We start from the raw sequence: 13,483 nt of genomic DNA, 5'->3' as shown, positions 1-13,483 counted from the left end.
AATGGGCTGAATTATGAAACAGCAATCTATTCCTTCATAGATAATATCTAGCATAACCTTAAAACACTATAAAACATATAGTAAGATACCAAAATCACATACTTCTGTCTCAAATTAGCAGCTTCCCTTTTCTCTTCAGCTATAGCTCTTTCTGCAGAACGAGCTTTGAGCTATTAAAGAGAAAATATTCAAATTCAGTTGCTGTAGGCTATGCACAAAATGAAGAAAAGGGGGAAAAAATCTTACCCAATTATCATGAGCTTTCTTCTCCTGCACAGCAATCTGAAAAAGACAACACATTAAAAAAATATGTTTTTAGGGACTCATTATAATAGCCTATAATTGTCTGCATTAGATACAAAGAATTCTGCAACTACAGGACAGTATTAATTACTACCTGGTTTTTAAATGAGCGCTCGGTTTTCTGTAGTTCTTCTTCCAGTTCTTCAATTCTCCACCTAAGAATTACAACAATTGAATAACATTTGAAACATTCTGACCATTTTCCCTTTATTCCATCAGCTATACTTTTAAAGACTTTATCATACATAAGAAAAACATTTCTATAGTTATATGAATCCAGTGTGATCAAAACTAATACTACAGACCAGGTGCAATGCCACATGCCAGTAATCCCAATGATTGGGAAGCTGAGGCAGGAGGATCACAAGTTCGAGGTCAGTCTCAGCAATTAAGTGGGAACCTATGCAACTGAGACCCTGTCTCAAGGGAAAAAAAAGGTCTAAGGATGTAGCTTAGTAGTAAAGCACCAAAAATAAATAAATAAATAAAATAAAAACCTAATACTAATAACTTCTTTATCATTTAATTGCTAAAGATTCTGAATGATAAATTATAATTTCTGTAACTGTTCATCAGTGTGTTCTCAAGTAATTCTGCTAGAAATATCTTCCTCCTTAAAACATTTTTTATTTTTTTCAAATTATATCCATAGAAGATTTCCAAGGTCTATCAAATGCCACACTTTTGTGGGTCTTGATACATCACACAGCAAACTGATTTCTTAAAGAATTACTACAACAATCAAAACCCCCAGAATTGTTTGCATTGACCAAGTTCCCTATGGTCTTTCCCATTGGGTGTAAGTAAATTTTTTGTTAACATTTTTCATTTGTAAAGTTGAAATTTATTTTTTCTCCTGTGTGAATTGAATGTATTCATATCCTCTCGTTATTTATACTTCCATGCTATTTTCTTCTATCTACATAATGTAAAAAAAAAGATTAAAAAAGAAAGCTAACACTAGATCATTAGACATTGACACCCTCCTTTAGAAACTGAACTCACTTGTAATTTTTAACTTCCTGTACAGCGGAAACCACCGTTTCATCTGCAGCTGACAGCCGCTGCTCTTTTTCTAGTCTCTCATATTCTTCGTGGCTTAGTTTCCTAAAATAAAGCCAGTTATCAAATCAAAAGTTTCTCTTTGTAAATATCACTTCCCACAATTCTATAAAATGCTTAGGCACATAAAATAGAAATTCAAACCTGCAATTTCGTAAATCAAACTCTGGCAAATCACTTACATTTTCTAACTTCTCCTCTTAATTCTCTACTTACCAATAAATAAAATAAATGTGAAAACAACATGTGCCCCAAGGGCAAGTATCCTGTGTGTAAGATAATAAAAACTCACTTTACTTTACTTCAATGTGGAAGATCAGGACTGATCAACCTAACATAATTAAACATATTAGGATAAAGCAGGGGATAATTCTTTTCTTGTTTCTGCCATGGGTAGGACACTAAGTATATCTTTGTCATGGAGGAACTCTTTTCTCAATCCAAGACTGGTACCATAATAAAGATATAGTCAGTCAAAGAAAAAATCTTCTAGAATATGTCTTTTTAGCTATGCAATTAACGACAGAACATTTTTCACACTTTAGATATCTATTTCAAAAGAATTGCAATTAAGCAAAAAGACAAATCTGAGTTTTGATAATGTCTGAAAAGAAGCCAAACTGACCCACGATCAGAGTATTATCTACTGACAAGTTTTAACTCTGATCATGAAACTCAAGATGTTCATCTACTGAGACAAAGGTAGCCACATTTAATGATTTAAAAAATACTATTTTCTGCTATCCTTGTATTACTTTAGCCATAGTTCTAATTCAAAAGATAATTAAATTGAAACTTAATTTTCCATAAATCAGAAGAACTATAGTAAAAAAGGATTATTATACCAAATAGAAAAAGGGGATTATATATTCTTATATAGCTTCTCATTTAATTCTTCAGCAAGTATTTTATGAGTGGCTATAATATACTAGTTACCTTGTAAGATGCTAAAGAATAAAAGAGCTCACTGTTTCAGGTACAAATGACACCTAAAGGAATATAATAATTTTCCCCACTGGCTTAAGAAGGAATATGGAGAAAACTGAATCTTGAAGGACAGAGAGAATTTTGTTTCCAATTATCAAAGAGTTAGTCTGAGAGTACTAAGAACAATCAAAACATCTTTATAAGAATATAAAATTGTGTTTGAAAGGATCCAAGCTAAAAAGGCAGTGAAGATATATGTATGTGGCCAAGATCCATTAGAAAAAGGAATCTCAGAATTACAAGTAAGGCTGGCACTTTAAGGTACTTTTCTCCTAGGTTTACTCACATATTGAAGATAACACAAAGATATAATGAGTCTGAACTAAGCCTTCATCAAATTCCTGGGCTTAGGGGAAAAAACAAGTGTTTGGGGCTACAAATAAAGGGACCCTTAATAAAAGCCCTAGCCTTTGAGTTTAGATTAGAAAGTACTGCACACTTAAGTGATGAACAGGCAAAAAATCCAAAAGGAATAATACTGAAACATTGAAAAGACAAGTCATTTTTGAATTATCTTAATTGCTGACTAAGTTTAAAGTGACAGACAATCTTACTCAAGTAACCTCAACACTTTTCTATAAAAAGATAACTTCATCTTAGTCCTCAAATTTCATCTATAATTATCACAACAATGTTAGCCAATCAAAACTGATCAGGCACTCCATAAGACAAAATTCTGTGAGAAAAAAATCCCACAGAAAAGGAAACCACCTAATGGGGTTATCCGCACATGTTTTAAAATCACTGTGCTTTATATACTCAAAAAAGTAAAGTCAAGATTATGAATTTCAGGTTTGGGAATATAGTTTAGTTGTTAGAGTGCTGCCTTGCATGCACAAGGCTCTGAGTTCAAACCCCAGCACCACAAAAGAGGAAAAAAAAAAGATTATGAATTTTGTCAAAGGATTAGAAACTATAAAACCAAGAAATAGTTGAGTGTGGTGACCTACCTACAATCGAAGATACTCAGGAGGCAGAGGCAGAATGATGAGATTAAAGATAGCTTGGAAAGCAGTAAGACACTAGTCCCTTATGAGAAAGAGCAAGGAGTCTGTGGAGGTAGCTCAATAGTAGAGCACATGGCTCAAGGTCCTGGGTTTGAGCTGTAGTACTGAAATAGGACTGGGGTTGTGGCTCAGTGGTGAAGCACATGCCCCACATGTGTGGGGCACTGGGATCAGTCCTCAACACCACATAAAATAAATAAAATATTGTGTCAGGCTGGGGATGTGGCTCAAGCAATAGTGCGCTCGCCTGGCATGTATGCAGCCCGGGTTCAATCCTCAGGACCACATACAAACAAAGATGTTGTGTCCGCTAAAAACTAAAAAATAAATATTAAAATTCTCTCTTTCTCTCTCTCTTAAAAAAATTCTATAAAAAATAAAATAAAATATTATGTCCATCTACAACTAAAATAATATTTTAAACCCTGAACTTTTTAAAATCCTAAACTCAATGAATGATTTTAGCAGCAGATTTGGGAAGTAAAATAAATCCTAGCACTTTTAAGACAGGTCAGAAGAAAATATCCAGAAGAAGTAAATCCAGAATGTAGGAGGCAGGGGAAATCAAATTCTAATATGCATTATTATAATCGAGAGAATGAGGTAAAATCAACATTTAAAAAAAGACTCAAGAAATATTTAATGGTCCCAAACAACATAACTGCAAGAGGAAAAAGTGGGTGGGGTGGGGAAAACTACACCTAGGCACTTCCCAATAAAACTGTTAAAAAACCAGAGAAATGACTACAGGAACTAGGGGAGGGATAAGACCAAACAACAATGATAATGGACTCCTTAAAGAAAAAATTTAGAACAGATGGTAATTAATTGGATATTTTTAAATTGCTAAAACTAAGTAACAGTCAAAATTCAGTAGCCAAAAGAGAGATCCTTTAAAAATGGAAACTGGTTTTAACTCTAATCATGAAGTTCATGTCAACCTAATACAGATTATAAAGGTAGCAATATTTAGTGGATAAAATACTATTCTGTTTATCCTTGTACTACTTTGATACACTAATCAAATATATCATTAAAGGACAATGTTCAAATAGAATGAAAATAATTTCAAATATGAAACCAACAGTGTAGAATGCAGAACTACAGAAACTTTAAATATGTGTATAAATTGAATGAATGTCTTATGGAGTTCACAGTATATGAAGTACTAACATACAATGCCACAACAGTTATCTGATTCGGGAGCTACTTAAAGCCCATTAAAAAAAATAATAAACCTATTAATCTATGTCAGGTTTTTATTAAATCCAGAATATATACCATGGCCTTTAAATTATGAGAAGATGAATAAAATTATAATTATAATTATATAATTACAATTATATAATTATAATTCCATTATAATTTATGATTACATCAAGCTTATACAGGGGATGAGGAAAATAATTAAAAATATTTAAACTATTAAAAAGATACAAGGAAGAAAAAAAGAACAGGCCATCAAATAGAAAGCAAATTCTTCATAAACCACAGGCACATATTGACATGGACAGACATATTTTAGAAAGTCCACTCAAGCAGCTATAGAGAAAATTACTAAGAATTTGAAATAAATTATATAAAAATATAAATAATGGAGAATGAAGACAAATGACCTAGGTTAGAAACAGAAAAGATGACACAGGCATGAACTAACATAGTACCTGGGGATGAGTAAAAAGAGTACAAACCACAGATGATGACTGAATGAATTTTGGAGGAGTTGAGAAAAATAGTGCTATAATTTAACTGCATTACGAAGAAAATTAATTGCCATTTAGGTCATTCATATTACTAGTAGGGACAGAGAAAACAAGTGTTCTCAAATAAAAAGTGATAAAATGAGAAATGTTTCTTTGAAACAGGCCAGGCATTTAGAACTGGCCTGAACAAAAATTTGAGATTCTAAAAAGGTCGCTTGGAGATCACAGAATTTTAGAAAAGTTAATGGAAAGGTTTTAATATTTAATGCATTAATTAGGCAACAGAAGTCAAAATACCTAAAAATAGTTAGGTCTATAAGAAGGTCTGTCTTTGCTTTAACAAGATATATATATATATGCCGAAGAGTAAAATCAGGTGCAAACAAACAAAATCTGACACAAAAAACCTATTTTTAGAGAATTCAAGTATTTTTGTGGATTAAAAACTTCAAATGAACTTTCAAAAAATAACTAGCTCCACACTGAGAAGATTAATATATAAATATATACTACAAACAAGTACTTCTGTAATCATAACTCCTAAGGTCCTTGCCACAGTTCAATTTTTAGTGTGAACATCTGAGATATTCAAGTCCAAAACTTGTACCATCAATAAGTAAATATTATTCCTTTTTGAAGTTTTTATTCTACTAAAACATGTCATTCCAAATCACTCAGTATTTTTAAAGGTCCAGAGTTAGAGATAAAAGTTCAAAACATTAGAATTACATAACTGATCACAATGAAAGGTAATTAAAATAAATAGTGGGATCATAGAAAGGGCCTAGATCTTTTGAGAGGTATTTCCACATCAGTGACTGTTAATACCAGTTTACCACTTCCTGCCTTCATATGAATTTGACAATTGATTACGATGTCCTCACAGCCTTAGTTTATGGTTCCAACTACCTCAGGACTCTTAAGACTGATGATGGAAAGAAAAATGCAACTTATAGGAAACAAAACACAAAGGAGAAAAGACAAATCTCTACTTATTACAACTAGAAAAAATTGTAAATAATCTTAAGAAAAGATAAAATTATCTGTTAGTTCACACAGTGATAACAATAACAAACAATGAAAATCTTACTTTTGGAGTGCCATCTCATTTTGCTGGTAGAGTTCATTTAAAATCTCCACTTTCTGCCTAAGAGTTTTGCATTCCTCTTCCAGTTCAGCTTTAGAAGACCGTAGTGAATTGCAGTCACTTTCTAATTTCTTTATTTGGTCTGTAAAGGATAAAACAGCTTATCTCTATATGTGTACAAGGACTTAAGAACTTGTTTGAGGGAGTAGTGCCAAGAAAAGTAAGAAGCATGAAAGCAAGAAGCCATTCTTTATCTTTCCAATAAAATTTTAAGTCTTTTCAACATGGCAATTTCTTCTCAAGAAGAACCCACCTTCTAGATTACATATTGTGGACATCAAGGTGCTTTGCTTAAGTTGTAAAAGTTTTAGATCCTCTTCAACTACTGATATTGTAGTTTGTGTCTAAAAATTGCAGAAAAGAGAGGTATTCTTAAAAGTGAGGCACAGGAAGAATTCACAGGCACTATGGGACTCTTACAAAGAACTATACCCGAGAGACATCCATCATCTGCTTAATTTGATCTTTGATCTTCTCGTTCCGATCACCTAAAAAACAAAAGACTTTTAGCTTTTCCTTTCCTTACTTTTAACTCTATATTCTCCTAACTTCCCCAAACTAAAAAATGATTGTGTTCAAACACCGGAAGAAAAAAAAAATCAATTAAATAATTAAACTGATTAGACTAATGACTTTTAAGAGAATTGCAAGCTTAGATTTAAAAAAAAAAAAAGAAAGAGGTGAATTTCAGACTGGGGTTGTGGCTCAGTGGTAGAGTGCTCACCTAGCATGTGTGAGGCACTGAGTTTGATCCTCAGCATAAAAATAAATAAAAGTACTGTGTCTGTTTTTTAAAAAAAAGGTGAATTTCTAGTTTGCACAACTAAAATGTTATCTATGTTATTCTTGTAAGATAAAAGCTTTTCTTCTCTCTCAGATCTATCTTCACCTGGGCAAGTAAGTGTCTTGTTTAGAAAGATTCAATCCTCTATTTTCTCCCTGAATCTACTACCAGGTGTGGTTTGAAATACTTGCTATGTAAGCAATATCCAACTTGGGAGAAAACATCTGGAAATATTTTCCTCATCAGTAAACACTGTTACACTCCCTCTCTAGCTTTCTGATAGTCTCTAGCCTCTGTTCTCACAGCCTTAGTTTATGGTTCCAACTACCTCCGGACTCTTAAGACTGACTGTGGACTTAAAACCACAGAGCCATAGAGATGATGAGTATCAAAATCAAGTATCATCTGCATAAGTTAAGAAATAAATTTCTCTTACTGTACAATGTTCAATACTTAGAGGTTTAGGATGTGACTATTGTAGCTGCAGTGTACTTACTAGTTTTCAATGGGATAGAAAAAGTCAAGTGTTCTTCACATGCCTATTGCTACATTATACCCCAGCAACCCACCTCTGCCAATGCAACAGACATATCTATAGATCCAGTGATATGTGTCTACAACCCTGAAGCTTAAGAAGAAATTCAGCCAGCTGAAAAGTGGCATCTGTATACTTAATTAAAGACAGGAAAGCAAAAAAGGATTCAACCTCCCTGAGACTGATCTTACCTGCTAACTCTCCATTGGTTAATTCATCTGACTCATCTCGACTTTGATCCTCAGATTCAGATTCACATTGTAACCGATTCAACTGTGTGATGTAATTAGTTAGAGCCTAGAAAAGAAGCAAAAGGTTGGAAGACTCTCAATTTTAATTCAAAGATTTCAGGAGAATTCATGAGATGAAACATGTATTTGGAGTATAAACTTACATTAATAGTATCATCTTTAAGACTAAGCGTTACTTGTAAATCTTTCTGTGACTTCTCAAATGATTTCATTTGTTCACTGAGCTCAGCGTGTGATGTACTCCAGTCTTTCACTTCCTGCTGCAACTGAAAAGTCAAAACAAATGAATTCCTATGGGTTAGGGAGGGGTTTCTGCACTGGATACATCAGGACTACAAGACTTAGACAAAGAAATACAGAGCCATACTCCTCGGTGGCCTCCCTCAATCGAGGAGGTTGAGACCTTGGTTAAGGAAGAGGGCAGAGTGGCCTCAACTCTCACAGCTGCAGTAAGAACATCAGAGCTATCAGGAAGTTGACCCTGTTTATTGCATTCCCCAGAAAATTGCTGCCAATTCAAATAATTTACCTCCAGCAGGAATGGCTGGGCACATATGACTGTCTCCTAAATTTAGATTCCTTATCATGTAATCTTCCCTTGGCCGGTGAATCAGTAACTACTCAAAAGAGGATCATAAAATACTTAATTTTCTGATTTAAAAAGTTTCTTTGAGGCTATGCAAGTTAATAACTGATTGACATTTGATAAGAAAAGCAATAATCCAAAAATCCAAAACAGATGGAGACCATATATATGCACTCAATTTGGGGAGCATTGTTTAAACTTTGCATATCTAGAAAAGGTCCTACATGAATATTCCTTACCTCAGAAACAGATCCAAAAAAGATACAAGATAATGATATTCACTTCTCTAGTTTACATTATGTATGACATCAAATTTTATTTACCTGCTCTTTCTTCTTCTTAAGCATGGTATTTTCTTTCTGAAGCTGACAGCATTCCAAATTCACCTTCTCTTCACGAAGCTTAGCTTCATTAAGGACAATGTGAAGCTAATGCAAAACACTACAGTTAGTGAATTAATTCCAAAGAAAAAACAAAGTTATACTTTCCCAAACCACACATCATACAGTTCTCATTTTTTGCACATTTTAGCACACCTCAAATTTTTGGTCTGCAACAAAACTAAGATATAGTATTAATATCCGTTAGCAAGAGTTGGCAGCTTTACCTCTGAAAGTTCAGAAGTATTCACTGAAATGACATCTTTAAGCTTCTCTATAGTTTTCTTATTTTCCATTATCTGCCAGGTGAAAACAGAACACAAAATATGCATTAGGATTTCAGTAGAAATACTGATATATATATGTGTGTGTGTGTACACACACATATATATACTAAAAAGATAAACACAACAAAATTTTTGTCAAGCCATCCCATTACATTTCAGGTAAATGCAGGGGATCCAGCTTTGGACTAAGCAAAAAATCAAGAACTGAAAGAGATGAGGGAAAATGAAGTCATAAATATTTCATGGCATCCACAACCTTACTGTTTATGAGATAACCAGAAAAAAAGGTCAAAGTATAGAAAATCATAATGCAATAAGTAAATAAAATGTTTTAAAGCATAGAAAATTAACTAATTAATTACTGTTTCAAGTAAACCAGTTCAAATTAGTAATTTTTTTCTAGTGATAGAGAAAAAAATTTCCCAAGATCATTTTTAAAATTTTCTTATCTGAAGTAAAAAATGATAAAATTTAAGGAAGAATAGACTAATCTCACATACAGAAGAAATCCAAAAAATTTATAAATATACCCGCTCCTTAAGGAAGTGGATATAACTCTGCAATCTTTGTTTGCAATGCCTGGGATTGAATCCTGGGCCTCATGTATGCTTGGCAAGTGCTCTACCATGAGCTGCATCCTGAGCTTGTAACTCTTCATACTTTAACTGTGGGCTGTGCATGGTAACTTCCAAAGAATACAATATGAAAAGGATTGGAAAGAATTTTTACAGTGGAGAAATCTGATAAATACTACCTCAGCTAGGTGATCAAGCTTACTTGGGGGTAGGATATTTTAGAACACACTCTCTACTATCTTTTGCAACTTTTATGTAATTATAGAAACTTATAAAAATTGAAAATGAAACATGAATTGAAAATGAAATAAATTTTTTTAAGTACAGAAAATTGATTAATTCATTACTCTTTCAAGTAAAAAGTAAACAAATACTGTTCAACTGGACAATAGTTTTTTAGTTGTTCTGCATGTTTCCAAGGGCAGAGCAAAGCAATATGAAAATTATCCAAGGTTGAGAATAAAAATATTTCCTAGGCCCATAAAAATAATTTGTTGTATCAGTACTTAAAAGTTCCACAAAATGGGCAGAAGTGGGTTCAACTTCCTTGGCTCCTAATCTTACTTTAGTTAACAGCTAGACTAAGTTTAACTTAACCAATTTTACAAAATATTCCAAAAGCCAAATTGCAGTAACACTTAGCAGCAAAACTCTTACCAAGTCCTGATTCTTAGCTTTCTGTTCTTTCTCAGATTCTAACATAACATGAAGACTTTTAGCTCTCTCATCCAGAAGTTCATTAGCTTTTTCAAGAAGCTTCATTTTATCCTGGAAAAAATAGGTGTCAAGATTACTCACTCATTACATTTACTTTTGAGTTTAGAATGTAATTCCCCCCAAAAAAGGGATTTTTACCTTGTAATTAGTTGTTTCATCAGAAAGAATCATTTTTTGTTTCATGGTTTCTTGAACCTGTTTCTTTGATTCCTTCACCTATGCAAATAAAGCATTCAGAATTAAGATACACAAATTATAGTGCTACTATACAAGTTACTTCCAGACAAGTGACCCTTTCCAGAAGAAAGCAGTACTTAATACATGACTGCTTAGAATTTGGATGATTTGTAGGAAATAATGAAAAAAATTTTAAAATACGATTTTTAAATTAAAACAGGTAGAAATGATTCAAGCTAGAACCAAGGGAGAAAGAAACAAAAAAATAATTATACCTTCTGTTCATAATTTGACAATTTCTGCATTAGTTCTTCATTTTCTTTTATGAAATTGTTCACCTTTTTGGAAATTTGCTGTTCATTGACTAAAAGGGGGAAATATACAAGATTATTACAATCACTAAATGAAATTCAATTATTCAATCTACTAAAAGCAAAGACATGTTATATGGTACTATGAGGAAATACTTCTTAGCATAGCTATTATGCTTTTAAAAAGCAATCTATGCTTATTAGCAATAAGAGTATAAAAATTATTAAAATTTAAGAAAAATATAAGAACAATGATATTTTGCTGGGCGCAATGGTACACACCTGTAATCCCAGTGGCTCAGGAGGCTGAGCTAGAAGGATCCCAAGTTCAAAGCCAGCCTCAGCAAGAGCGAGACACTAAGCAACTAAGTGAGACTTGGTCTCTAAATATAGGAGGTTGGGGATGTGGCTCAGTAGCGTGCCCCAAAGTTCAATCCCAGGTACCCCTCCCATCCAAAATGATATTTCAATTTAAGCTTATTTCACAGATGGGAAATACAGTAAAGTGTTGTAGCTTGATATTCCTCCCTTCTCAAAACACTTTCTTTTCAGAAAATGGAATCATTTAATTCTTTGCAAAGAAAAACAGAAATGAAAACATACTGATTCACATTACCATTCTTTAAATTATCTACTCAATTACTTTATGCATGATTAAATCATTAGCATAGAAATACTCTTCAAATGTAATACATCTGCATTATATCAATATTCAAAGTTAATCTGCCCCAAATTAAAACTTATCATCTCCCTATCCACAATTTGTTCCTCCTCTTTATCTCCTATCTCAGAGTTGGAACCATCATCATCTACTCTATTATCCATGCTAGCAACCTAGGAACAGTAAAATTTTCAGGAGGTAAAAAAGATAATAGACATTAAAAGTCACTGTATCTACTTCTAACATACATAAAACACACATCAAACACCAATACAAAGGGTTATTACAAGTTTAAGAGACCTAAAAATTTACCTTGATATACTCTATCTTTTACCTAGAAGAGAGAAAAAAGATTAAATTTGATATCAAACATCTGCTCAATAGAAACAGCATTCCTAAAACAACAATCAGAATCATAACCAAGTGAGAATTTAATAACATTCTGGTTCAGGATAATAATTTATAGGATTAAAAATAAGTAAAGGTTAACAAGCCTTTTAAATTTAATTGGTAGTGATATTTCATAAATAGCCTCTGACATAAAAACACTAAGATATGCACCTTATTTCACAGTAAATATGTGTGTGTGTATGTGTGTGTGTGTGTGTGTGTGTGTGTGTGTGTGTGTGTACTCAAAATCATTTACTTGACAATTCTAAATAACCAGGATAAAGTCTAGAAACAATGACTATTCAAAAGGAATCTGAGGAAACAATATTAAAGGCATAATCTTTGTACTAAGATATGCCACTTTCACTCACAAGAAAACATCTTAGAACTCCAATTTAAATTTGGCTATTGGCTGAATTTAGAAACTAAGAGGCTACATCATCTTATTTCTGCAAACCACTAAATGTATAGCAAGAATTCTGAAAGGGAAGACTGCTAGAAGAAAATGCACAAGAAACAAGAGAAATGACAATTAACATATTCTGGAAAGGACAAAAATAATCATTTCCAAAAGACAGCAATAAACTACCTGATAATAAAACGTAAGCAGAAATTTTTTTAAAACATCACTAAATTTCTTTATAACTTAGCATATTACTTGTCCTTTCAAATGTTATAAATGGTGATGGGATACTCAGATGTGTCCATGGATCATCCATGGGATCTTCGTAATAGGAAATTGCATTCAGAAAACTCCAACACAGAAAGAAATGAACATTTCTTTAATGTCATAGCCTTGCTAACCTTTTACTCAAAATGACAACAGAGGAAAATGGGAAGTAGCATAAAAGCAGTCATCTAAGGTAAGGACTAAAGTTCCAAAGTCAAATGCTGAAACTGAGGAGCAACAAGCTAGGAACCAGATCCCACATAACCTAGTGAAAAGAGAAACAAGTACCAGGGTTTTTGAAATGAAAGAAACAAGAGAGAGAAATATAAAATGTTGTCATGTTTTTCCCTTCTCTTTATCCTTCTATTTCCTTTTTCCTTTTAGCTGAGAAAAAGTTCAATGAGATTAGAAAATTCCTCACAGGAATCCAGGCAAACGATTCTTCTATTTAAGAAGGGAATACTTTCTAGGAGATTTTACACTCAATTGTACAAGGAGAGGAAACTTATCTTAACAATGATATGTCTGATATAATTAAGAAATCAGAAAAAGAACAATCAGATTTGAAAAGATTTGTATCCAATGCTTTTGACCTCTTTAACTGTTAGGCTTTTCATATGCAAAGTCCATTTACCTAAAATAATTTTCTTCCAATTATGTTAAATAACTATGAAACAGAATGACCTACAGTACAAACATAAGTATGTATAAGCATATATATATATATATATATATATATATATATATACACACACACACACACACTTATACATATATGTACACATATACACAGAGATAGACTAATTCTGCTCAGGAAAAAAAAAGACTTAATGAACAAAACATTTAATGGATTTTTGGACAACACATAATCTATACTTCCAAATAAAAAGGTATTTTCTGAACATATGATCAAATCATAAAATCTGGGAAAAATTTATATAAAAGACTGG

The 13,483-nt window shown here is 32.6% G+C and overlaps 1 protein-coding gene across 3 annotated transcripts in view; it reads right to left on the bottom strand.

Annotated features, from left to right (window-relative positions):
• The window catches only part of LOC144373769 (transport and Golgi organization protein 1 homolog), a 44,637-nt gene that overhangs the window by 5,096 nt on the left and 26,058 nt on the right, over positions 1 to 13,483 (bottom strand). For all 3 annotated transcript variants that reach the window (XM_078036772.1, XM_078036773.1, XM_078036771.1), the window contains exons 3-17: positions 11,786 to 11,807; positions 10,777 to 10,865; positions 10,463 to 10,540; positions 10,265 to 10,375; positions 8,973 to 9,044; positions 8,689 to 8,793; positions 7,923 to 8,045; positions 7,720 to 7,825; positions 6,642 to 6,697; positions 6,463 to 6,553; positions 6,153 to 6,291; positions 1,309 to 1,410; positions 398 to 458; positions 247 to 282; positions 103 to 170 (exon numbers count right to left, since the gene is read on the bottom strand). In XM_078036772.1, coding sequence (XP_077892898.1) covers positions 103 to 170; positions 247 to 282; positions 398 to 458; positions 1,309 to 1,410; positions 6,153 to 6,291; positions 6,463 to 6,553; positions 6,642 to 6,697; positions 7,720 to 7,825; positions 7,923 to 8,045; positions 8,689 to 8,793; positions 8,973 to 9,044; positions 10,265 to 10,375; positions 10,463 to 10,540; positions 10,777 to 10,806 — 1,178 coding nt within the window. In that variant the 5' untranslated portion in view covers positions 10,807 to 10,865; positions 11,786 to 11,807. The remainder of the gene's footprint in view (positions 1 to 102; positions 171 to 246; positions 283 to 397; positions 459 to 1,308; positions 1,411 to 6,152; positions 6,292 to 6,462; positions 6,554 to 6,641; positions 6,698 to 7,719; positions 7,826 to 7,922; positions 8,046 to 8,688; positions 8,794 to 8,972; positions 9,045 to 10,264; positions 10,376 to 10,462; positions 10,541 to 10,776; positions 10,866 to 11,785; positions 11,808 to 13,483) is intronic.

This window comes from Ictidomys tridecemlineatus, unplaced genomic scaffold (genome assembly GCF_052094955.1).
Source record: "Ictidomys tridecemlineatus isolate mIctTri1 unplaced genomic scaffold, mIctTri1.hap1 Scaffold_48, whole genome shotgun sequence".
Classification (NCBI taxonomy): Eukaryota; Metazoa; Chordata; class Mammalia; order Rodentia; family Sciuridae; genus Ictidomys; species Ictidomys tridecemlineatus.
This window is presented reverse-complemented; position numbering and strand designations above follow the sequence as displayed.